The sequence below is a fragment of the Heliconius melpomene genome, chromosome 14, assembly GCF_056956725.1.
Source record: "Heliconius melpomene rosina isolate 202511_hmr_F chromosome 14, ASM5695672v1, whole genome shotgun sequence".
Taxonomy (NCBI): domain Eukaryota; kingdom Metazoa; phylum Arthropoda; class Insecta; order Lepidoptera; family Nymphalidae; genus Heliconius; species Heliconius melpomene.
Window position 1 is genome coordinate 7,583,664 of NC_140402.1, and position 25,358 is coordinate 7,609,021.

At 31.4% G+C, this 25,358-nt stretch overlaps 2 protein-coding genes across 2 annotated transcripts in view; one reads left to right on the forward strand and one right to left on the reverse strand.

Moving 5' to 3' along the window:
* On the forward strand, positions 1-3,160 carry Mthfs (methenyltetrahydrofolate synthetase). The gene is made up of 5 exons (XM_085197687.1): positions 1-73; positions 914-1,040; positions 2,224-2,476; positions 2,716-2,840; positions 2,929-3,160. Exons 1-5 carry the CDS (start codon positions 42-44, stop codon positions 3,022-3,024), a joined length of 633 nt encoding a protein of 210 aa, XP_085053813.1. The 5' UTR covers positions 1-41; the 3' UTR covers positions 3,025-3,160.
* Positions 3,161-4,979: 1,819 nt separating this feature from the next.
* LOC146532245 (uncharacterized) overlaps positions 4,980-25,358 on the reverse strand; it is a 48,506-nt gene continuing 28,127 nt past the window's right edge. Inside the window, exon 7 of the mRNA XM_085197363.1 lies at positions 4,980-6,528. Within this exon, the coding sequence (XP_085053489.1) occupies positions 6,331-6,528 (198 nt within the window). The 3' untranslated portion in view covers positions 4,980-6,330. The remainder of the gene's footprint in view (positions 6,529-25,358) is intronic.

The following is a 25,358-nucleotide window of genomic DNA, read 5'->3' on the forward strand; positions in this document are numbered from 1 at the left end:
GGAACGACATTGACGTTATCAAAAAAACAGTGTGTGCGCGAATGTGGGTGAGGAATCTCGTTTTTTTAAATACGTAAGATATTTTATTATTCTCGTAATAGCATTGTAACTTCTTTTATATATATTTGTAATGGTTTGTTATAAATAAGAATAACTGAATCAAATGAAATATTTTGTAATTTGTACTGGAAAATACGTATAATACTTCTTGTAACGGTAATTGATATAGTTTAAAATAGTTGTTATCAATTAAGGTTAAGATATGTTTACATTTTTTATTTACTTCTGGATTGAATTCTTAAATTCACTGTTGATTTGCGAATAACATTTCTACACAGATAAGGTACCGTATTTGTATGATATTAATTTCGATATTGATGTATGATCCCTACTGTACGTACAGTACGGTTACCAAGTCGTGGCTAGTTTATATTAAGTTTTTTGAACTTTTGCGCATTGTTCACTCGGTAAGAAAATAATCGAAATTAAGAAAAAACCCAAAATCAAATCTGTGTAATCCGCAAAGCCAGTTGAAATTTTTACAGATAATGTATTTCTGTTGCTTCTTTAACCACAAGTAATAAAAAACAAAATAATTATTTAAGGGGCTCCCATACAGCAAGCCTGAATTTCTCATCTGATCTGAATTTGCCGTAGGATTTTTTTCTAACATTATTTTTTTCAATTGCCCTTATTCTAAGAAGACTAAGCATTAAGTAATTATTAATTTAAATAATAATTATTATTAATTTAAATATTTGTCTAAAGCAAAAAAGCTAACTCTTTGCAAAATCGTAGAAATGGATAATTAAAATATCTAATCTATAGATTTTGTTATGAAAAATGAAAATAATCCAAAACATAATTTATTTGTTCATTAAATAAAACTAAGACCTTTATTCTTAATTTTCAGTACAATATCCACAATGAGTCGAACACCGAACCCAGCTAAGGTGCTCTTAAGAGAAAAAATAGCCTCGAGCATAGCAGCACTCTCTGCCGACGAGAAGAAACGACAGTCTGATATTGTTTTTAACAAAGTAGGTTCCTATTTATTAAGTATTGTTTTTTTACATACGAAGGAATTTAGCGTCTCATTTTATCAACGAGACTTGAAACCTAGATAAGACACTCCGTTCTACTCGTTTCGTGTGAATTACTAAATGTTCTTATTTATTTTTTATATTTAATACTCTCTCTTATTTTTTTTTATATTTTGTTGAGACGGAAAAATCGTTTAAATTAAATCCTCATTATTCAATATTTTTGTCCCGCATTTGGTGAACTTAAAATGTTCAAGAATCTTGTTTTGCACCTAAAGAAATCTGGCAACGCTGCTCCAAGGGTTCCTCATGCTGTTTACGACCTTCGAAGGTCTCCCCTAATATAATTTTAAAAAATTATAATATTCGATTATAGTACAGTAGGATTTCTAAATATTTTCCTTTTAATTGTGTCAACATCCGTTTTCTAACGATTATATTATATTTAATCGGCTGTAAATTCAATTGATAACGGAAAACATTATAGAATTAATACAAACACGTTTTATTATACAAAGGTTATCTATTATTCGACATATTCCTCATATTATGTTGTATCATGTGACAGATAGTACCTATATATAGTAGACTAGCTGTCGCGCGCAGCTTCGCTTGCTTATTAGGGGGTGAATTTTAATAAACCGTGAAACATGTGTTAAATGAAATATTTTTAAGAGTCTAAATTTCAAATTTTATAAAAATTGGTGCCGATTTAAAAAAATTCTATACAAACTTTCAATCCCTTATTTGCACCCTTAGGGGAAGAATTCTAGAAAACTATGAAATAAGTGTTCAATTAATTACTTTTAAAAATCTAAATTACAAATTTTATGAATATCGGTGCTGATTTAATTTTTTTTCCATACAAACTTTCAATCCCTATTTCACCCCTTTAGGGTTATAATTTTTCAAAATCCCTTCTTAGTGGATCTCCAGATTACGAAAGTAAACATCTGCCTAAATTTCACGGTCCTCCATTTTCTGCTGAATTTACAAAAGTTTCTTTTTATTATTTCATCCTCGACAGTCTTTCGTAAAGAACACAATTATGAAATGAATCCAAATTATCCGCAATGTTTATGTTTAGCCGAATATATTTTTTGTTAATATTCATATCTAAGGATTTACTAATATATATTTCCATATAAACTGCAAAATATATCTTTTATTTCATTTCTAGATAACAACACACCCAGAATACAAATCTGCAAAAAGAATAGCAATATTTATGAGCACAGAAGATGAAATAAACACAGCACCTATTATAGCCCATATAAAATCTAAAGGCGGGGCTGCCTTTGTGCCGCAGTACGCGGGGGGAAGGATGAGGATGCTGAGGCTGGAGTCCGGAGACGAGAGTAACATGCCTTTGACCAAACATGGAATAGCGCAACATTCGAAGGATCAGAAACGAGAAGATGCTTTAGATGAAGGTAGGTTTCACAGTCTTAAAACATGTTGGAAAGTACTCGTATGTTTTTGGTCTTCAACTGGGTTATGTTACGGAAATATTTGTATAACCATCAGATCTGGATACATGTGCTATTATTTTTAAGCAAATAGGATGGCAAGAAGCAGGCAGGCAGCTTGTAAGCAAAAGCTAAATCATATCAACAGAACTAACATCATTTTGAAACACTTTTAAATTTAATTTTTGACTTTTTATTTCCAGGTCTAGATTTAATCATAGCTCCAGGTGTAGTGTTTTCAAAGAATGGCGGACGAGTCGGCCACGGCGGAGGATACTATGACAAATATATTGCAAATTTGCGTACAAATCCTGCTACTGCTCCTAAAGTAAAAAAAACTTCTTATTACATATTTTACTTATTACTGTTTTATTTACTAGTGTTTTATATATTTTTAATTTATTTTACATTTTTAGGTCATAGCAATTGGATTCAAATGCCAAATTTTAGACGACGTCCCCATGGACGAGATGGACCAAAGAATTGATGACGTAATATATCCAGACAACTAACTTTTATTTAAAATTGCATTTTAATTTAGGACTAAAATTAATTTAATATAAGAATAAAATAAATTATAATTATTGATTCATGTTTTATATAATATGTTATATAGATTGTAGAGATTGATTTTAATAAATGGGTAATTTTTATAATTCGTTATTAATTTTTAAAATATACTTCATATTAAGAAATACAGGTGAGAAGTGAAACAATGCGAAAATTGTATAATATAATATTTTTTAAGTAATGTACAATGTTTATTCAGTTTCTAATTATTTTTACCATATCAAATTTCACAAAATTTTATATTTTTTATAATTTTTTTTTCTTAAAAAATATTGTGTTTATTGGCGGAAGCTCTGAAGACACATGTTTTCATGTTCATTATAAAATTAACAATAGGATCTAGGATTAGGGGTTGAGGCCAATCTTGGCACAAGAGGACAAGCGTGCTACTGTAATTGCTGCAGATTTTGGATTCGATTCCGACTCCAGGAAATATTTAATACTTTCATTTCTTCATGGTATTGAGTTCCGCCACAAAACACGCAAGCGGGAAACTGAATGGTCTTAATAGGAACAGATTGTGTTAACTCTAGGTTCCTCAGGTAACATCTGGTTTCTCTTTATCTGCTGCATTACGCTGTGCATGAAATTGAAAAAAAAATCAGCAAAAAGTAAATAGACGGAAATAAATAAATCTACATATATGTATTGATTATTTTATTTTACACTATAGTTATCACGCACTTGGTGCTATTACATTTCAGTTTGGCCAAAATATTTTAATATCAAATCACAATAAATTTATTTAATAAAATATAAAATACCGTCGTCTAAAAATTACAATTATCTATATGTTAGTGTATATTGATGTTAATAGGCAAAAAGACATAACTCTAGAAATGAAAAAAAAAATGTTATAACATATACAAATATAATATTTAAAAATTGGAAATTTTGAAAATCTTAAACATTCAGACTAAAAAGAATGTTTTTTTTTCTTAACATATTTTAAATATAAAAAAAACCGCCTTTTATGAGAAAAAAATATTTTCAGCGAAATGTTTATGTATTCCACTATCAAAGTATTATAAGTATAAGATACTTATAAAATAAAAATAAAAATTAATTAGTTCCATATAAAAGTAAATTTGCGTACAAGTTATTATAGGGTACCTAGTTTAGGGAAACTTTGTTAAATTTCGATAGTAGAATTCATATAGTATAAAAAATATGTATTAACATTAATTAAAATGTACATAAAATAATTATGAATTATATTAAAAATGATGTTATGGAAAAAATATCATTACTTTTCATGTAAATTGGGAGATGTTGCATTCCATTGTGCATTACCTGTCGAGTGGCGTAACTCAACGACGCGCTTTGTCTTGTTACCAGAGCTAGGAAATATAAATAATTTACTATCCCGAGTGAGCATTGAACGCACGACTCCAGTATATGCAGACGTTGTGCCACTGCTCCAGGATAGCCTAAATTTATATTTTTTTTAATCGAAAAACATACGAGTATGTTTGGGGTTCGATTCAAACTCATTTTGTTTTTGCTAAATTGAACAGCAGACTTAAATAATTAGGTCGTACCATATACATATACATATATGTATTTATTTTTATTGAAATAGACAAGCCTTCTTAGACTCATAGTACTTATTATTAAAATTAGAAGCTAAAAAATCAGACATTTTTTGTATAGAGAAAGCTGATTAAATTTTATATATAAAATATACGAGACTATGGGAAGGCAAAAATATACACATATACATATATGTATTTATTTTTATTGAAATAGACAAGCCTTCTTAGACTCATAGTACTTATTATTAAAATTAGAAGCTAAAAAATCAGACATTTTTTGTATAGAGAAAGCTGATTAAATTTTATATATAAAATATACGAGATTATGGGAAGGCAAAAATATTTTGAATAAAACCATAAAATCATTGATAATTAGAAATCTTTTGTATTGAAAATATAAAATATTTCTTTTTTCAGTTAGCACACTGTATTCCAAATGTATCAGAGTAAGCGAGACCTTAGTAATAAGACACTCTCTCTCTCACTTCCCACGTTCCGCCGAATTCTGGAGTCCTGTTGTAATTGCGTGTTGAGTGGCGGAACTCAACGCCGCACTTTGCCTCGACTCCAGAGAGAGAAAATGAAAATATTTAATATTAAATTTTTTCGAATGGGAATCGAACCCACAATCTCTTACGTTTGCAATCACACGCTTGCCCTGCGCGACGACTGGCCTCAAAATCTAGGTAATAATATAATTAAATGGCAAAGAACTTTCAGTTCTTCAAAATATTTTATTAAAAACCTTATAAAATATGGTAACATATACTAGGTCATATACATACATAAATCGTACAAATCTTGTTTATATTTTTCGAATGGCAAAAGTTTCGTAATTAAACAAACATATAGTATTCTTAACATTTTGTTTAATTTTATAATATTTGATATATCCTAATTGACTATTGCTACATGTTATCTTATCTTATCAACTAACAAAATAAAAGATATCACACACATGGCCTTTAATTGATAACGATTTTCTTTTATTCCCTAAATAAAATATAGATGAAAATTAAAAATAGCTTCATGCCGTACCTCTTAGGATAGATAGGAGGACATTTTTTTCTCATTAAAATGAAAATTTCAAAATTTTAAAGTCCCAACTTTTTTTTCCCAGTTAAAAAAAATATAAGTAAAAAAGAGTGAAATCGATAACTTAAAATTAATTAATCTATAAATCTATTATAGTTAAATTAAGAAATACAAAAAAAATATAATGGCATATTTCGATGAATTTAAGTTAAGAAATTTTGTAACAGCGAGGATTGTTCCCAATGAAATAAATAAGAAAAAATTCGATTCTACAATTGAAAGCTTAAAATTAATATTTAAAACCTAATTACTTTTATATCCCCTTTACCTTATATCACATAATATTTAATCAAATATTAAAACACAGATTAAATAGAAAATAATAAAGAAGTATCTATATTATCCTACTAATAGAGTAAATGTGAAGGTTTGTGAGGATGGATGTTTGTTCTTTCACGCAAAAGCTACTGAACGATAAGACTTTACAGTAATACCGCTTATGCATTAGAAAGACATGTAGACTACAACTTATATAAACATTTTGTGTGATTTGGCTATAATTTTACAATAAGTTTAAGCGGGCGAAGCCGCAGGTAAAATCTATTTAATCATATTTTAATGTAAACATACACCAAAATTTTGTCAATTGGCCCTCAATTGTCAAGGCATTACAATCTCTCATCGAAGAACTGCTCCAAATACCCTCTGGCCTCTAGACATCAGCAGTTCTACGGCTCCTACAGCAGCGAGTAGTAAAAGTAGGGCGATTACTGCCAATACGGCCCTACATCTCCTTCGTCGTCTTTCACCGCGTGCCAGTCGTCTTGTTAGTTCTTCGCTTCGAGATCCGTCTAAGGTGAACAGAGCGCTGGTTGCCTGGAAGGAAAGCAGATAAGTTACATTTCCTTAAAGACTCTTTTTTATTTTGTGTCTACGTGCTATAGAGAATATACGCTTCACGCATTCCGCACATGGGAGGATAGTGAGGGGAACCTGGAAATAGTGTTAAAACACTCCGTTTCCCTTACCGCCGAATTTTTGATGCATTGCGTAATGAGTGGGGGAACTCATTGCCTCGTAACCAAAGCGAGGAATGAAAATATTAATTTATCATTTTGTCGAATACAATTTCGCGTTTACACGTGTGCCACGGCTGCCCTACAGTTTCTTAAAATATTTTGCTGATTTGATCATTATTAAACTCCAAAACATTTAGAACACTCAAAAAAAAATCATTAAACTAAATTACAAACCAATAATTACAATACTTAAATATTTAAATGTTATACAGACATAACTACGTAACGTAAACCCATTGAATACAAGTAATGTAATCTTCGACACCCATTGACACCAATACTCTAAAGACGAATATACTAAAGATTTCATTCAATTTATCAATATAGGTACAATACTGTGAGTACATTATTAACCGACGTCATAGGTCATAGGTTCAATTACATAATAGGTGAAGATACCAAAGCAAAGAATTGTTTTTCATACTTTCTTATATGATTCATCTATTCTACTATAGGCCGACCTGGCGCAGGAACAAAGGTGTGACTGTAACGCGACGGATGTGGGTTCGATCACCACTCGAGGAAGTGAAAAATTTATTTAGCAGGGTAGGCAAAGGGAACCTAATGTTAAGACAATCAGTTTCCCACTTTCTGCTGAATTCTGGAGTCATTGCGGCAGAAAGTGGGGATTAATAATTAATTAATCCAAACTACAATTAAAGTTAAGGTTCTACTATTGAAATTTGTCCATATTAAATAAGTTACGCAAAATCTATAGTATAGGGTTAATTAAGAACGGTACATCGTTAAATTATAATTGACACAGATCTCCTAAATTAACTAATCGACGTTTGTATTACAATTTTTTATTAAGTATTATAAATAAATAAAATAAAATAAAAATAAATCTACCCACCCTGCACAGAAGCTAAAAAAAACACAAATAATATAAGCTCGACGGCCTTTTAACTTTTTAATTACAACTCGCAGGAACATGATAATAAAGCGATAAGAAAATTATTGAAATCACATAAAAGTAACTGTTCATTTTAAATAATATAACCTCACGTCATATATATATGCAACAGTAATTATTGACGCAATTAAAATATATAATATATTTTAAAATTTATTATAATAGCCCTACGGTACAAGAACGTTCGGCGCGACTCGATTTCGTAATATCTCGATTATAAATAAGAAAAAAAATCGATTAACTTTCATTAGTTAAAAATCATTATAAAAAACAGTTAAATTAATTACTAAAATAATAAAATTGGACAAATAATTATTATTGGTTTTCGATAATAACATATATTTTTTTATTGTAAAGATACGCCTACTATAAATAAAAACCTTGTAAAACACTTAGCGAAATGGATCTGTAAAGATTGGTGATGGTTAACTAATATATATCTTTTTTAAATATTTTTTTTGATCCACACTGTATCCCGCACATAGCAGGGTAGGCAAAGGGAACCTGGGACCTTCCGTTCCGTAATTTCCGCCGGATTTTCGAGGCATTGCTTGCATAGTTGCAGGACTCAACGCCGCGCCTTTGCCTCGTTACCAGAGAGAAGATATGAATATATTAAATATTTTATTTCGAACCCAAGACCCTCGCGTTTACAGTCGCACCCTTATGCCACCCAGCCTTCAAGACTCCAAGGCTTAATTATTATTAAAAAAGTAATGCTAATTAAACAATAGGCTCGACAATACTTACTAATTAAAAATATAGCTTACCAAGTCTCTAAATAGTGATTAAGTAAAGAATAGAATATATTAGTAAGCAATACTATATAAAAGTAAGTTGTTATGCAAGATTTCGCGCGTTGACATAGCCTTGTCAGCGTGATTAGTGTATACGTCAATGTAATCGATACGTCATCTATGTGACGCCCGGAGGCAGTTATTGTCTTCATTTTTAGGGTTCCGTATCTCAAAAGTCACAACGGAACCTTTATACGTTCACTTTGTTGACCGTCTGTCCGTCTGTCAAGACCATTTATCTCAAAATTCCGTGGTATTAAGTAGCTATTAAGCTGAAATTAATATCAAATGTTCAGAAAAATCAAGCTTCTAAATATAATAATTTGAACCTGATGTTGTGTGATTTTAGAGGCTCTATCTCCTAAGTATAACATAGTGACAGTCATACGATAGGAACGAGAAATAAAGATAAGCTTGTTACACCAAGTTTTCGCCTCCAAAAAGTTAATAAATCCTTTATGGGTCTGAGTATACGTGTATATAATAAAATTCCGAAGTGTATTCTAGGTTTGCCACTTCCAAAATTTAAAATATCTGTAAAAAAAATTCTAACAAGTAAAGCTTATTACACTGTTCAAGAATATTTAGAGGATAAGCATGTATGGAATTAATGTCTATTGAATGTAATGTAGGATAGCTGCCAGCTAATGTAATAGATTGTACCATTGATTTTGAAAAGAGCAACTGTTGAGTTTCTTGCCGGCTCTTCTCAGCAGAACTGCCTTCCGAACCGGTGGTAGCTTGTTGTTCACATGTTCATTCGACGATTCAAAAGTGCTTATAATAAGTTTATTTGAATAAAGAATATTTTGAATTTGAACTGGGCTACAAGACACACTCTGGCCTACGTTCAAATTCTTATAATATTTTTTGGTGATAATCATGATCTTTAGAAGACTTATAAGAATTTGCTACTCTGTGTTGATTAAAAAAATGTTAACTAACGTTAACGAAAACGATTGATGTTGTTTGTTATTAAATATTATAAAATATTATTTACAGTGTTAATTACTAGATTATAAAATATCCCCTCAAAAACATAAATGTAAAATGAAAGCCAAGTTCAGTAATAAAACATATGCTTTCAGCGATAAAAGAAGTGAGATGTAAATGTATGCCAAGTTCAATGGTCAGTCCTGAAATTTATTTTTAACAATATAAAATATTTTATAACAACTGTAAATGCCCATTCTTCTTACAACTTGGAGACTTTATTTATGTCTAATATCTGATTTGGCTAGTTTTCTTATGAATTTACAATAGAATCTGAGTAGAATACAATTTGAATACATTCATTTATATCGATGTAAATTAATTTGAAAACTAGCCAAATCAGATATTAGACATAAATAAAGTCTCCAAGTTGTAAGAAGAATGGGCATTTACAGTTGTTATAAAATATTTTATATTGTTAAAAATAAATTTCAGGACTGACCATTGAACTTGGCATACATTTACATCTCACTTCTTTTATCGCTGAAAGCATATGTTTTATTACTGAACTTGGCTTTCATTTTACATTTATGTTTTTGAGGGGATATCATTACTTTTTGTACAGAAATCATAAGTAGAAAGGTTTATAATGTAATCAAAATCAAAATATTCTTTATTCAATTTGGCCATTACAAGTACTTTTCCTATAGTAAGCTACTACGGCAAGAAACTCAATAGTTGCTCAATAAAAAACTCATAGGACATTTCTGTTCGCCGAATAAACCAAGTAGGACACCATTATGATAATACACTTCTATCTTAATCTATCTATCTATATATATAAAAGGACTTGTCCTCACTGACTGAGGTAAGACGCACGCACAGCCGTAACCGCTGTGCGTAGAAACGTTAAATTTGGACAAAAGTTTACTTTCGTAATCTGGACATCCACTAAGAAGGGATTTTGAAAAATTTCAACCCTAAAGGGGTGAAATAGGGGTTCAAAGTTTGTATGGAAAAAAAATTAAATTGGCACTGATTTTTCTAAAATTTGAAATTTAGATTTTTAAAAGTATTTAATTGAACACGTGTTTCATCATTTTCTAGAACTCTCCCCCTAAGGGTGCAAATAAGGGGTTGAAAGTTTGTATAGGTTTTTTTGAAATCGTCGCCAATTTTTATAAAATTTGAAATTCAGACTCTTAAACGTATATAATTAAACATATGTTTCATGGTTTTCTAGAATTCACCCCCTAAGGGTGCAAATAAGGGGTTGAAAGTTTGTATGGAAAAATTCTTAAATCGCCACCGATTTTTATAAAATTTGATATTTAGACTCTTAAAATATTTAATTGAACATGTGTTTCATGGATTTCTAGAATTCACCCCCTAAGGGTGCAAATAAGGGGTTGAAAGTTTGTATGGAAAAATCTTTAAATCGCCACTGATTTTTATAAAATTTGAAATTGAGACTCTTAAAAATATTTTATTGAACACGTGTTTCAAAGTTTATTAGAATTCACCCCTAAGCAATAAGCAAGCGAAGCTGCGCGCGTCCGCTAGTACTGTACAAATCTACTGCAGCCTTTATTTCGGAAGTAGCTCCGTACGTAGTTAAGCAAAGCATGTCTTCTTTAGAAGAGTAAAGATTCCCGTTTCGAGCGCTAGTGTAGATACTTAAATCATTCCAGTTACGACATACGTACTCTACCATAGTCTCGCGCAATTTATTACTTTGTTGTATATCAATACGCTCAAACGAAGAATATGCAATAGCATGGAAGAGACAGCTCCCATCGGGAGGCATTGGAACAATTCGGTGTAAGGTTCTTGTTTCAACCACAAGCAATTCTATTGAACGACTCATTGTTCAACATGTCTTGGAAAAAATATAAACAATAAGTTTATTAAGTGCTGACGGTACAAATCTGAATTGATATGATCCCAAGGTCGACTTCGTTCTCTGCCGTTTCCACAAGTGTTCCTAAAACCAGTAAAATCATGAAACCCAGGCCAAAAAAACCATTAAAATATGAGCGCCTTCGTACAATAAAATATATCTAATATAATTAGGTATTTACTTTTTTATTATGGTCAATAATATTATGTTTTATTACTCTTAAGACGATATTTAATTATATATGAAAATAGATTATATTTATCTATGAATCTCGACTATAGTTTTTATTTTGTTGATTAAATGACAGTTGTCAGATTAGAAAATAATGAATGTATGCTGCGTTTAGAAATCTGATATATTTATTATTATTTTTTTCTAATTTCATTGTTTTGTTGGAATAACTCAACACGCAATGCCTCCAGAGCTCGATGGAAAGAGGGGAACTGAGTGTCTTAACACTAGGTTCCCTCTGTCTACCCCGCTATGTGTGGGATACATCGTAAAGCGGATTTATTTATTTTTTATTATTTTGTTTAAGTAATTTTTAATTTTCTCTTTTTTTCTCTTATTTTTTTATTAACAATTACTTAAATTTTTACTGTTAATAATTACTTTACAATTACTTCTGTTAAGATAGCTGGTAGGCTGACAATATATCAAATTAAAAATAAAATCAGCTTCACGCTGTATCCCGCACACAGCAGAGTAGACAGAGGAAACCTAGTGTTAATACACTCAGTAACCCCACTTTCCATCGAATTCTGGAGGCATTGCGTGTTGAGTCACGGAACTCTCCGCCGCGCCTTGCCTCGACACCAGAGCGAAGAAATGGAAATATAAGTTTAAATTAATATTTCATTTCCTCGAGTGGGAATCGAACTCACTACCAGTCGGTTTAACAGTCACACTTTGTGCCCCTGTGCCACGACTGACCTTACAGATAGTATATTATTCTTAAATTTTATATATATTTCTATCAATATACTTATTTTTTTTATATTTATTTTTTAGTGTATTTTTTCTGTTTTAGGGTTCTGTACCTCGAAAGCAATAAAACAGAACCCTTATAGGATCTTATATAGGACTTAGTACTTAAATATTGTAATAATAATTTAATATCAAATACGTTAATCGACTATGCAAATACTCTTAGTATAATAAGTACTAAAACATATGTTTAAATTATAATAAATAATAATGAAGGTTGTTAATCCATTTATTATATTTTTATATTTGTACGTGAAGCCCTTGAAGTCCACATGATGGCAGGCTTTGTCAGGACATAAATTAGAGGCATCTTCAGCTACAAATGGAGACATATCTTATCTTATATTATAAAATATACTTGAAAGCATCGTGTTGTTTTAGATGGCTTACGTAAGTAATAGTGAAGTTAGTCTCCATAACAAATAAAATATTTACTAACGCGTGACATAAATTAAAGCAACATATATATAAATAATGCATTGCTCTTATTTTTTTGTCAGGCGCTAAGCCTAAAAATCAATTATCATGTACTTTGATTGCTATGATTTCTTTACAGGCACTATAAGTAAATGTTCCTAATTGAATCTATTTATTGAAAAATTATAAGAAAATATTAAAAAAATACTAGTTTCGGATTTTTCACTTAATATACACCCAATTACTTAACCGGATGCTAAATTTCACCATTCTAGGTCATCTGGAACTTGGTTAACATTAAGGTCTATAGGTCAGTCACCCCCCTAAAAATTTACGATTTTTGGACGTCATTATCTAAATAACTGTTTGAGCTGTGTTTATGAAATTTAATGCACGTATACTGGTAGGGGGTCTAAATATTTGAGCCAAATATGACAGCTTTAGATGGAATAGTTTTTGAGTTACGAATAGGTAAAAAGTGGCTTCAAATGGTTCGTGTAAAATAACACACGGTGCTGCTCGCCAGTTTTGTTTGTAAAAACACTTGGCTACGCGCTCCGCGCGTTTTAAATTTAAAAATATACAAAAAAAGACTCCTACTCTCGGCCAATGATGGAGACATCCTTGGATTCTTAGAAAAGACTCCAAGGATGACACTCTACGTCAAAATCCAGCTAAGTAACTAATACAAATAAGAATATATATACATATATATAAAAAAGCTGTGGACTTTTCAACCATTGTTGCAAAATTGGAAGTTTTATGGTTTCTTATTAAAGGAGTTACAAGCTGCGGTTTGCAAATTTGAGTATAATATTACCGAACGGATTCATTTTAATCGGCTTAAGTAATATAATACAGGTATTTACTTACATTTCAATATATACAAATGTTGTTATAAATTGTTAAAATTACTATAAAATAATATTTATATTACCTTAAGATGCAAAATCATAATATTAAATATTAGTTCAAAGGCTGATTCGATTTAAAGATACTACTGGTGAATTTACATCACCTTTATACCTTGTTCTTATTAATATAAGAACAGACGTTATCATCAATTTGTTATACTTTAGTCTAGAAATAGGGAACTTAGTGTTAAAACATTCCGTTCCCCATTTTCGCCAAATTTTGGAGGCATTGCGTGTTGAGTGACGAACCTCAATGCCACTCTTTGCCTCAATACCAGGGCGGAGAAAATGGAAATATTAAAAATTTAATTTCCTCGAGTGAGAATCGAATCCACAATACACTTAATAGACAATAAACAAAAAAGTAAATATACAAAATGATACTTAATATTCAACTACTCGCAATGATATATTTTGACTAATAACTACAAATACTAATGATAATGATAATGCAATTATATCGCAAGCAGTAATGACATGGAGTACGACCGAGACCGCATAGCCGTGTCAAGAACGCGACCGTCTGTTGTTGACTAATGATAATGAATCTTTGTATGTTATTTTGAATGACATTTGATGTTTTTTTGTTTATTTTACATATCTCCTGCTACAAGAAGGTAGAGAGAATAAGAGGACTCTTGGTTAATTGGTTTGGCTTGGTTAATTTCATTGGGTTTTAGATGGTGAAAGATAACGCCGCAGTTTGTCATGCTGATCACGTCAAAATATTTTAAATATAAACCTGTCCTGGATTAGGAATTAATATCAAAATTATTGTTTAGAATATTTTTTTATGCAAAAAGATCAGCTGGATGGTAAGTAATCACCCCCGCTCACGACCCCGTGTAACACCAGAGGAGTTACAGCTGTTTTGCCGGCCTTTAAGATAGAGAGCTAAAATAAAAATTAACTTGATAGTTGTGGATTCGATTCTCATTCGATATTACATCGATAAGTTTCACTACTCAAAATGAAAATTCAACGAAAAGTGGGGAACAGATTCCCTTTGCCTAGGGCAGGCTTTGCGGGAAAAGCGTGATTAACGTAAACGTAATCTTTTTGAAATTTCAACCTAAGGCCATTGTCCTAGTATTTTTATAATATTATCTTCTATTACCAAATAATATTTATGTTTCCTATACATATATTACTAGCAAGTTGTAAACATTGCAAACGCTAATGGTTCTCAAATGTTTGAGATGGCACGCAGGTTGTTCAATTATATTTAATTCATATTATTGCCCAATAAGGCGAAGTTGGGGTCGCTTGGTCAATAGTTAACGTCAATTAATTTTACATTATAATATATTGTAATATACATTAATGATGATTTTCTGTAAGGCAAGAATAATTGTAACTTCGGGCAAAGGTTATTGAAATATTTCAACTATCGTTAAAATGACTTTTGTAACGTGTGTTAATTATTTTAACATAATGATTGTAAATATTTTTGAAATTAATGATTCGCCTTGAATTTACCTAGGTACCATATCATTCCTTTGTGTAATTACTTTATGATTTAATTATTTCATTTTTGTTTTGTAAGTAGAATGAAAAATAGTAGTATCTAGTAGTAAATAGTAAAAGCGCAAAACCTTAACTAGTGGTTAACTTGTAACCTCTGAAAGTACCAATATTCAGGTCCTGGCTGCACCATCAGACCAGCTAGTCGCATGATGTTAAAATTATTACAAATGGTGGAAGGACCCAATTAGCTTATTAAACTTAAATCTGATATAAATATTTTTATCATTATTGGCTACAGGTTCAAATCCCGAATCTTTATATTGACAGTACAAATGTTTGACAAATGTTCCATTAATTTTAATTGAATTTATAATTTTATTTTTTGACGTCTATTCTTCACATTCTATCCTGGCTATAGCAGGGTAGACAAAGGGAACCTAATATTAAGGCACTCCCCTCTTTCCGCCCAATTTTGAGATGTTGAGTGCTGAGTTACGACAATGGTTACAACAAACGGGGCGCTTACCAAACAGAATCGAACCCATAACCGTCGCGCTTACAATCAATACTGTAATAAGATTTATTATTTTAGAAAACAATAAAAAGTTGCAGTTATGCCACTTTCACACTGATGGCCTCAATTAATAATGACGTTACAATTTTTATGGTGTACTCAAGGGTATCTTGAGAAATAATTATTTGTATTTTATTAAGGTAAAGCCTACATCCTAACAATTTTATATGTAATAAATGACAGTTCATTCGTTTTATATTGCTCGTAATAAAATGTAATTTACAATTTTATTTAGAGGAAAACAACTTTTGGCTAATAAAATATGTTTTAAATTGAAAAGTTGTATTGTTATTTTAATTGTATGTATGGGTGTGTAAGAGATATATTGTGAGAACTTTTAAAATCAAACTTTCTAGCCTTTTTTTCATGGTGTATAGTGTTTTACAAATTCCTTTCATCTAATACCGATATTACCCATATAGCTCAAAGCGTCTGACTATAACGCGACGGTTATGGGTTCATTCCCTATTAGCGCTAATTTCTCATCGCTAAACAAGACAACGAGCGCTTTAAGTTCTACCACTCAACACGCCAAAAGCTTGTGTCGAAAATAGGGCGGTACGTGTAGAACGGGATATATATTTTTTTTCTTAATACTTCCAAAGCATTTACTTGAAAACAGTAGATTAACATTAAATTTACACCATCAGTTTTATTATAATTTTATATAATATAATAATACTTTTATTATAAAGAAAATCACTCAATTAACAACCCAAAATGCGAACTTAAACCTGCCGTTGGCGCCGAGAATTACCAATAGTCTAATATACATATCGAATAAGGTAATAATCGCCTTATTTAAATTAAGAGAAAGGGAAACTCTGTTTATTATTGTTAATAATATATATCTACTTATACGAGTGTACATGGCCGTAGAAATCCACTACAATGACTACTTTGTATGAGTTAATTATTATTTAAACTAAATTAATTTGAATAATTTAAAAATAATGGTTTGAAAGCATGAAATGATAATGTTTTTTTTATATTATAAAAGGTATATAAAATCAAGGGCCGCCATATTTTGATTATAAGTATTTTAATTAATATTTTATTTTGTTAATATTACTGTGAATTAATTGTATAGCGTGAAACTGTTATGGAAATTTTATATAATAAATATTTAAGAATGTGAATGCCATAAAAGTGAAAAATATAGTGTTGTACCACTAGATTAAGATAAGAACTATTTTAAATAGAAACCATTATTTTTCAATTTATTAATTACTTTTGCACCATAGTTTGAATGTACGAGTAAATGTCACTACAAAGTAAGACAGTGTGAGGCAAATTCATAGCAATCATTAAGTTAAGTTTCATAGCAAAATTTTAAAATATAATAAGAAATGTTTATTTATATATTATTAAAATTTTATATTTTACAAGTAAATAATTTTCCTTTGATTTGCGTTGAGTTCATCATCTATATATATAAAATCGAAAGGTCACTCACTCATCACGAAATCTCAGAAACTACATGTGCTAGGATTTTCAAATTTTGCATAGTTACTTATAGGACGTAGGTGCTCGCTAAGACGGGAATTTGCAATATTCGACTCCTAAGGGGTTATTTTTGGGGTTGAAAGTTTGTATGAAATTTCGTTACTATAAATGCTACCAGTCTCAAATTTTACATGGACGTCACTTATAGGACGTAGGTACTCATGGAGACAGAAATTAATAATAACGTAGTTCATGCAGGCGAAGCCGCGGGCGGGCCGCTAGTATTTTGTAAACAGATTCAGATTAAAAACAAAAAGAAGCTATGGCAGACTATACTACGCTATATTTTCTGAATCAGCCTTATATTTAGTAATCGATATGAGTTACTCGTAACATCAATTAAAGCCTGCAGTTCATTTAAAATGAAACATAAAAACAACATTTTTACGAGCATTCCTTCAAATAATAATAAATCATTCCTAACATTTGCTTATCTGTGATCTTGTGAATATTTGGACGATAGACTATTAAAGTCCATTAAAAGTTTAAAACAGTTTATTATTTTGCAATAATAATTATTTAGAAGTTGCTCTATTTGTAAAACTTCAGTTTAGAGATAAAGCTGAGAATAGTAGTAAAGTAGAAATATAGGTATTACTTTAAGGTAATATTATACAATTAAAATATATAAATCTTAGAGGTAATTGCAACGGTTATGGGTTCGATTTCCACTCGGAGGAATTAAATATTTAATATTTTCATTTCTCTCTGGCAAAGGGTAGCATTGAGTTTTGCCACTCAACACGCAATGCCTCAAGAATTCGAGAAATGGGGAACGGAAGTTTCTTAACACTAGGTTCCCTCTGCCAATCCTGCTGCGTGTACTACGTGTTCCACTTAAAGAAATATACATTTAAACATAATTATACAAAGTTGCAGTCTATAATTCATAACACTATTTCACTATTAATCACAATAGATAAATGACTACACGAACTAACACCAGTGAGTGGCAACCATCAAGGTAGCCACCAGAAGAGTAGCAAGAGGCTTCAGCAACCACTCCACTCTCTGGAACGGCCTTCGTTTGTTACATTCACGTTAATATGCACATCTCACACTGGTCTAGGCATTATGTTTCCTAATAATGATTTAAGTGACAACAAGAATTATATAAATGTTGAATTAAATGTTTAATGTATTGCATTTTTTACAATTTCAGGGCTCCTGAAGCAATAGATGATCCTGTCATTTTGCTGTCTATCAGTCGTCTGCGTTGTGGAGGGTACCTAGTGTTCAGACACACCAGTCAGTTTTTTTAATACACTAACGCTGAAATCTCGAGACATTGAGTGTTGAGCAGCGGAGCTCAACACCGTGTTTTGAACCGCAGACAGCGTTCACACGCTTGCGTCTTGCGACTAGTCTCTTATAATTAAAAAATCGGACAAGCGTGAATCAGGCTCGCCTACCGAGGATTCCGTACAAAAAGCAGGAGCGTACGTAGTAATTAGCATAATTCATTAATCATTACAGCACTTTTGAATCTAGAGTTTTATAAAAATGTCAGTAGTGTCAGTCGTAAGGCTAACACTGTCTAATATATTTTCGAACAAAATAAAACTTACTTAACATCTTAGTATACAGAACGACTCTAAGTAAACCTTAAGGCTCAACTCGAATGATATAAATTTAATATTTATTTCCAAACCCGGTAACTTTCCTTAAAATGTTTATATGAGTATATAAGAAATTCTGTCAGTGCGATGTCGCAACGCCGCCGGCGGCAAGGCAGTATGGCGGTCACATATAATGTACTATATATTAAATTTATATAACAAATTTAAGTAAATTTATTGATTGAATGCACTGCTTCTGGGTTTGAATTCTACTTGGGGTAGCATTTATTTCTGTAATTATTGGTTACTTTCCGCGATATTAAGTTTTCTACTTACGTATGATTTCAAATATGCGACAGGTTGACAACGTAAATGATAATATTGAAATTAAATTTAGATTTGTATGTATATAGATAGATATATCAACGTTTTAAATTATATATACCTATTATTACGTTACCCTCTTCAATTAGGTACATAATTATTATTTTTATAATCTACATTACAGTTTTTTTCTAATTAGAATGTAAATTTATAAATAATTTCTATATCTTTACTGAAAAGTAAGGTTTCAGCTTATTCAATAAAACTATAACTCCTCCCGTCCTCTTTACAAATGTTTCAAGTTAAGCCTCGAGCCTAAAGAGGCCATCGTGCCGTGAAACAGTCGGACTGTAAGCGAGGAAACTGGATTCAATTCTCACTTGGAACATGATTGTATTTAAATCATTTTCATTATCTCGCTCTGGTAAGCAAAACTACGAGCAATCTCTTGAAAATTGGACAGAAAGTGGGGAACGGAGAGTTTTATATCTATCCTGATATGCCATAAACAGCATAAAGCTTCTAAAACTCCTCCTCCAAGGAGTAATAATGACTAATATTACTCATAAACTTAACATAAATTCCTCTATAGTCTACACCAAATACTGTTGTCTGGCGCAAGCGCCCGCGGCAAGGCAGTTGCTATCTCCGTTGAGAATTCATTTGAAAGTAACAGTAGCTGAATGTTGTTTCTTGTAAAATTAAAGTAGAATACAGTTCTTTAAAATATCTATATGAAGAAGAAGAGAGATTAAAAAAGAAGGACGCAGAGATATTAATTAGCGTTTAGTTAATATTAGTTGTTATTAAATATTTATGTTTTATTCATTATAGAAACATATTCTTTCATACATATTTGTTCTAGCGATGCATGAACGTTATTATTTAAATAGATTGTCTAATACCTACTATATTTTTTTTTATGGCTTAACACTGTATCCCACGCATATAAGGGAAGGCAGAGAGAATTTTTAACTAAAGAGTAGAGACACTCTGTTTCCCACTTTTCGCCGAACGTCGCGCTTTACCTCGTTTAAAATGTTAAATATATCATTCCCCCGAGTGGAAATCGAATCCACAACCTTCAATTTTACACCTGCTGGTGTAAAATTTATACATCGGCTCTATTACATTTTATTATATTTTAAATTAAATTCATTATTAATTATTAAATGAATATAGTAGAACAACTAAATATGAACTATAATATATAAGACGTTATTAATGTTAGTAAGTTATTAATGAAATAATAGCAGGCAAGATAATTGGATGAGATAATTTAATAAATCATTGTAGACTATGGTTGAACAAAGGATGACGGTATTTCTTAATAAATAGAGATATCTTCACTATATATTTTTATATATATTTTAGTTTCATTCTTTATTCTGCGTATGGTTAGGTCAACAGCGTGGGGGGAGACGATTGGTCCTTATCCACTCCAGAAATTTCATCAAAAAAATACCCATGGAAAATTAAAATAAAAACACAATAATATCCGTACACAGCAAAAAAATTTAACAATAACATACCAGAGATATGTTTATTATATAATATATTTATAAACAAATCTCGTTCCAATAAAGATTGAACCTACAACGATCACGCTCAATTAGGCACGCCACAACTGCGTTAGGATGGCGTTTTTTTTTTCATCTTCACGCTATATTTTATACAAAGGGAACCTAGTCCAAAGATACAGAGTTCCCACTATTTCCGTCAAATTTTCAACACATTGCGAGTGAAATAACGGTGTTTTTACCTTTCTTTTTCTAATTTCCCCAAATGCTAAACGAACCTACAACCATCGCGTTTACAACACTATACTACTGCGCCTGTATGGTCATAATATATTTTTAAATCTATAATTTTATAAGGCCTGATAATATAGTCATTATTATAATAGGTTTGTATTAGTCATCCATTTAAGAGTCCGCCTATTCGATTAGACACCCACACTAAATCATAAGTAAGTAAGAACTGGCGCCATCAGACTTGAGTCTCAGTAAGTTGTATCTATACTAATATAATAAAGCGGAAGAGTTTGTTTGTTTGTTTGTTTGTTTGTTTGTTTGTTTGAACGCTAAGATCTCTGGATCTACTGGTTCGATTTACTATGTTTTTGTTTTGTATGAAAGCTGCATTCTTCAGAAGTGCTATAGGCTATATAACATTACATTACACATATAAACTAATATATTTTAAAGTACTTTCTAATTTGACATGCAATTTATTCTGCCATGTTAATAACAACCGTCGCGTCGCTACGCAACCGTTACCGCGACATTTTGATATTCATCCTTATGAAAATAAATATAATGGTCACTTTTAGCATTTCATCTAGATTGAAATTATAGTTTACTATATAACATTCTAATAAATAATTAAGGAGATGTCACTGATTCGAAATGACCTAGCTTACGGGCGGCATAGTATGAGTATGACCGACGCGAAAATATTCTTATAGTTCAAGCAGGCGTAGCCGCGTCCGGGTCCTCTAGTTTTGAATATTTTTTTAATATTTTTTTGTAGAGAAATAGGTATATTAAATCAGCTTCACGCTGTATCCCGCACACAGCAGGGTAGGCAGAGGGAATAGTGTTGAGACACTCCGTTCCCCACTTTCTGCTGAATTCTGGAGGCATTGCGTGTTGAGTGGTAGAACTCAATTGCCTCGTCACCAGAACGAAGAAATGGAAATATAGACGTAAATAATTAAAAATTAAAAAAAATATATATTTAATTTCCTCGAGTGGAAATCGAATCCGCAATCTATCGCGTTTACATTGTGGACATACAGTATTTACACGCTTGCGCTCTTGCGCTAATACTAGCCTCATATCTTTACATTTATATTACACATAATATGTATGTATTTAAAAAAAAATATATACAAGAAAACACAAAAAAAATATACATTATTCTTATACTAAATTCCTTAAAAATAAAAAAATAAACAGCTAATTTATGGTCTACGCAATAGTGGTCAAAATCATCTAACTGGTCGACCATTGCCCAACCGACCACCGGCCACCGACCACCACAAAATGTTTCTGCATTTGCGAGTGAATGTAGTTCAAGAGCGGGATTTAGCAACCGCGTTTTGCATATTGAAATACAACTAAGATGTGCACCGCCCTGCACTCTTATTAAAATGTAATAAAGTCTAATTTTGCTTAAATAAACTGCAAATATTTTGCGATTGTTAGCATTTCGCTTGTAAAAAATTTTTTATGTTTTTTATTAAATTTAGACTTTATATTAAGGGAAAAGAGTTTAAAGTTGTGTGAGGTTATTTGGATCGTTTTTTTTTCTTTTTTGACTCCGGATAGCACAGTTTTAGTATCGATATCATGATTAAGTGCGGATAAAAGCGATCAGAACAATTTGTGCTCAATCAAATGTATCGCAGTGATTGGAGTATAAGGAATAATTATAGAATGGACAAATAAATAATAATATATTTTGTAAGCTTCACGGTGTAACCTGTAGGTAAGCAGGGTAAGCAAAGGGAGTCCAGTTCCAAGATACTCCGCTCCCCCTTTTTTCACAGAATTCTGGAGGCGTTGCTTGTGATGGAACTCTCCGCCGCGCTTTTGCCTCGACACCAGAGCGAAGAAATAAAAATATTCCATATTTCATTTCTTCGAGTTAGAATCGAACTCATAACCTGTGGAGTGTACAGTCACGCACTTGCTCCTGTTTCACAAAAGGGCTTACTAATAATAATATCTTGGTTACAATTGTTATTTGTTGCTTATTTTACGAGTCAACTAGAGCGCCATTGAGTTGAGTTGAGAGTCAAAAATTCGGAGGAAAGTGGGGAACGGATCTTAACATAAAGTTCCCTCTGCTTATCCTGCTGTGTGCGGGATACGGCGTGACGCTTTATAAAACTGTGTAGCAAAACGAAATGTCAGCCTCAATTTACTCTAAATTAATGTTATTTGTAGATGATGAAAGGCTGCATAGATCTACATTTGGTAAGTATGTGTAAGCGCAACGGCTTTTGCTTTTGATTCTTGTAAAGATAAGATATATTTTTAAAATTATAACAGAATTGTTCGTGTTGTATTACCCTTGTGATATATGAATATTTTTCACCTTCTCAAACGGGACATTTGCACGTGGCGTGTTTCAGGACACCGGGACACACAAGCGGAAAACGGGACTTCTAGTCACATTATCCATAGTTTATGGGCAAAATGACAGCTCTATTTTATACGTTTCTTTAAATTTACTCTTACAAGATATCAAATTATATGATGGATTATTACAAACAATGAAAAAAAAAACGTATATGCACTAATGCAGAATAGCAATTGAAGTCGTGATGTAAATGCAGAACAAAGCTCTCATTACCATTATCATTATTGCCATTATAACCACGCGTGCCGACAGCAATGACCCACTTGGCAAGTAATTGAAAACGTTCAAACACTTTTTACGATGGTAAATTTCGTGTCCACAATGAAGACATAACGTGTGGACAGTCGACAAGAAAATTATATGTAATTTGTGTTGTTGACTTAAATTGTTGTTTTTAGATGACGCTACAACAGTAGTGTTGTTTTTATGATGTTGCAGAATGATATTAGGATTATACTGGAGCTGGTAAATTAAGTATATTTTTTAAAATTATTTTTATAAGGCAACACTACATCGATCTTAATCATCTATATAATACTTAGAAATAAAAATTCTATATTTTGTAAAAAATACCAAACAACCATGTGACATTGAGGAAGACATCATTTTACGAAGACAAGACATACCTTCACATTCAGTCAACAACTTAATTGCGAAAACTACAGGATCAAAACAGGCACGGACGAATAGTCTTTGTGGTAATTGTAAAAAAAAACTTTAAAGACAGCTTTACCCTAACTAGTGATAAAAGATCTTGTGGACTTGCCCATTTTCCCCAAATGGTGTCACCGCAAGGCATATTCATCTACGAGTTGGCTGGAGGGGTAGTTGGACCTTCATGTTAATAATTGTACCTCTAGAATCGCTGAAGTATAGTGAGGTCGTTTCTCCTTTCTTAATTATCGCAATTAAATACCCGTAGGTACCTATATATACGAAATATATATTTTTCCTCTGATTGATTTGAATTTCCAAACACCTTATGTATTGTACTGCCAACTGCCGCTCGCCGTGAGAGGGTTGAGTTCTTTAATTACAGTTATTTGTCGTGACAGTCTAGCACTAAACACTTCGTCAATATTATATTGAGTGAAATACATGAGGGTAAATTAAAAACAAATGTACAGAAGCCGTCGTAGCGCAGGGACTGTAAGTGACGGTTGTGGGTTCAATTCTCACTTGGGGGAATGGAATATTTAATAATTTAATTTCCTCGCTCTAGTAAGGCAATTGTTTATTATGATATTATTGGGAACTTAGTGTAGGGATTCTTTAGTCCGGCGATTTTTTTTAGGTTTTCGTTGTAATTTGTAGTTGTATTAGGATAAAAAATATACAAAAACTAAAAAATCTAATTGTATTTTTTTTACGTAATTAAGGTTTTTTTTCAGCTTCACGCTTTTTAATAGATAGGCGTTAAAAGTCCTTACGTTTTACTCTTAAGTCATTGTCCCCACTCCAACTATGTTATATCTAAATATATTATTTCAAGAACTTATAAAGAACGATAATTGTGAATCGATGGTACTTTTTGTTAAAAAAAATCGACAAAAGTTATAAACATTAGCTAAAAATTTTAAAATTCAAATCAAATATACCCGCTAAGGCCAAATATTATAAAAAATGTAAAACTATTAACAGAACGATGTTCAAATAAATATTAACTTCAAGATTACATTTAAATAATATCCTACATAATATATATGTAATATATTCAAGTATATACTTCAGTGACTGACTGACACACTCCACTTAACTGTATAATAATCATGACATTTAAAATGTTGCTATTTGAAAATGCAAATAAAATACAAAATCAATGACCACCTTGAAATCTTACAATCAATAATCGCTAGCGGACGCGTAAAATTTGTATGACAATGCTTAGAATCTTGCATCAACCACAATGTTAAATAATATAATATTTATTTATATATAATACTAGTGGCCCGCCCGCGGCTTCGCCTGCGTGAACTACGTTATTATTAATTTCTGTCTCCATGAGTACCTACGTCCTATAAATGACGTCCACGCAAAATTTGAATTGTAGTAACGAAGTTTCGTACAAACTTTCAATCCCAAAAACAACCCCTTAGAAGTCGAATATTGCAAATTCCCGTCTAAGCGTGCACCTACTTCCTATAAATAACTCTTATGCAAAATTTGAGATTCCTAGCACTTGTA

Coding starts and splice junctions, on each gene's coding strand:
- Mthfs (XM_085197687.1), top strand. CDS start 42: ATGTGGGTGAGGAATCTCGTTTTTTTAAATAC. Junction 1,041..2,223: donor CTGATATTGTTTTTAACAAA/GTAGGTTCCTAT, acceptor TTTCATTTCTAG/ATAACAACACACCCAGAATA. Junction 2,841..2,928: donor ATCCTGCTACTGCTCCTAAA/GTAAAAAAAACT, acceptor TTACATTTTTAG/GTCATAGCAATTGGATTCAA.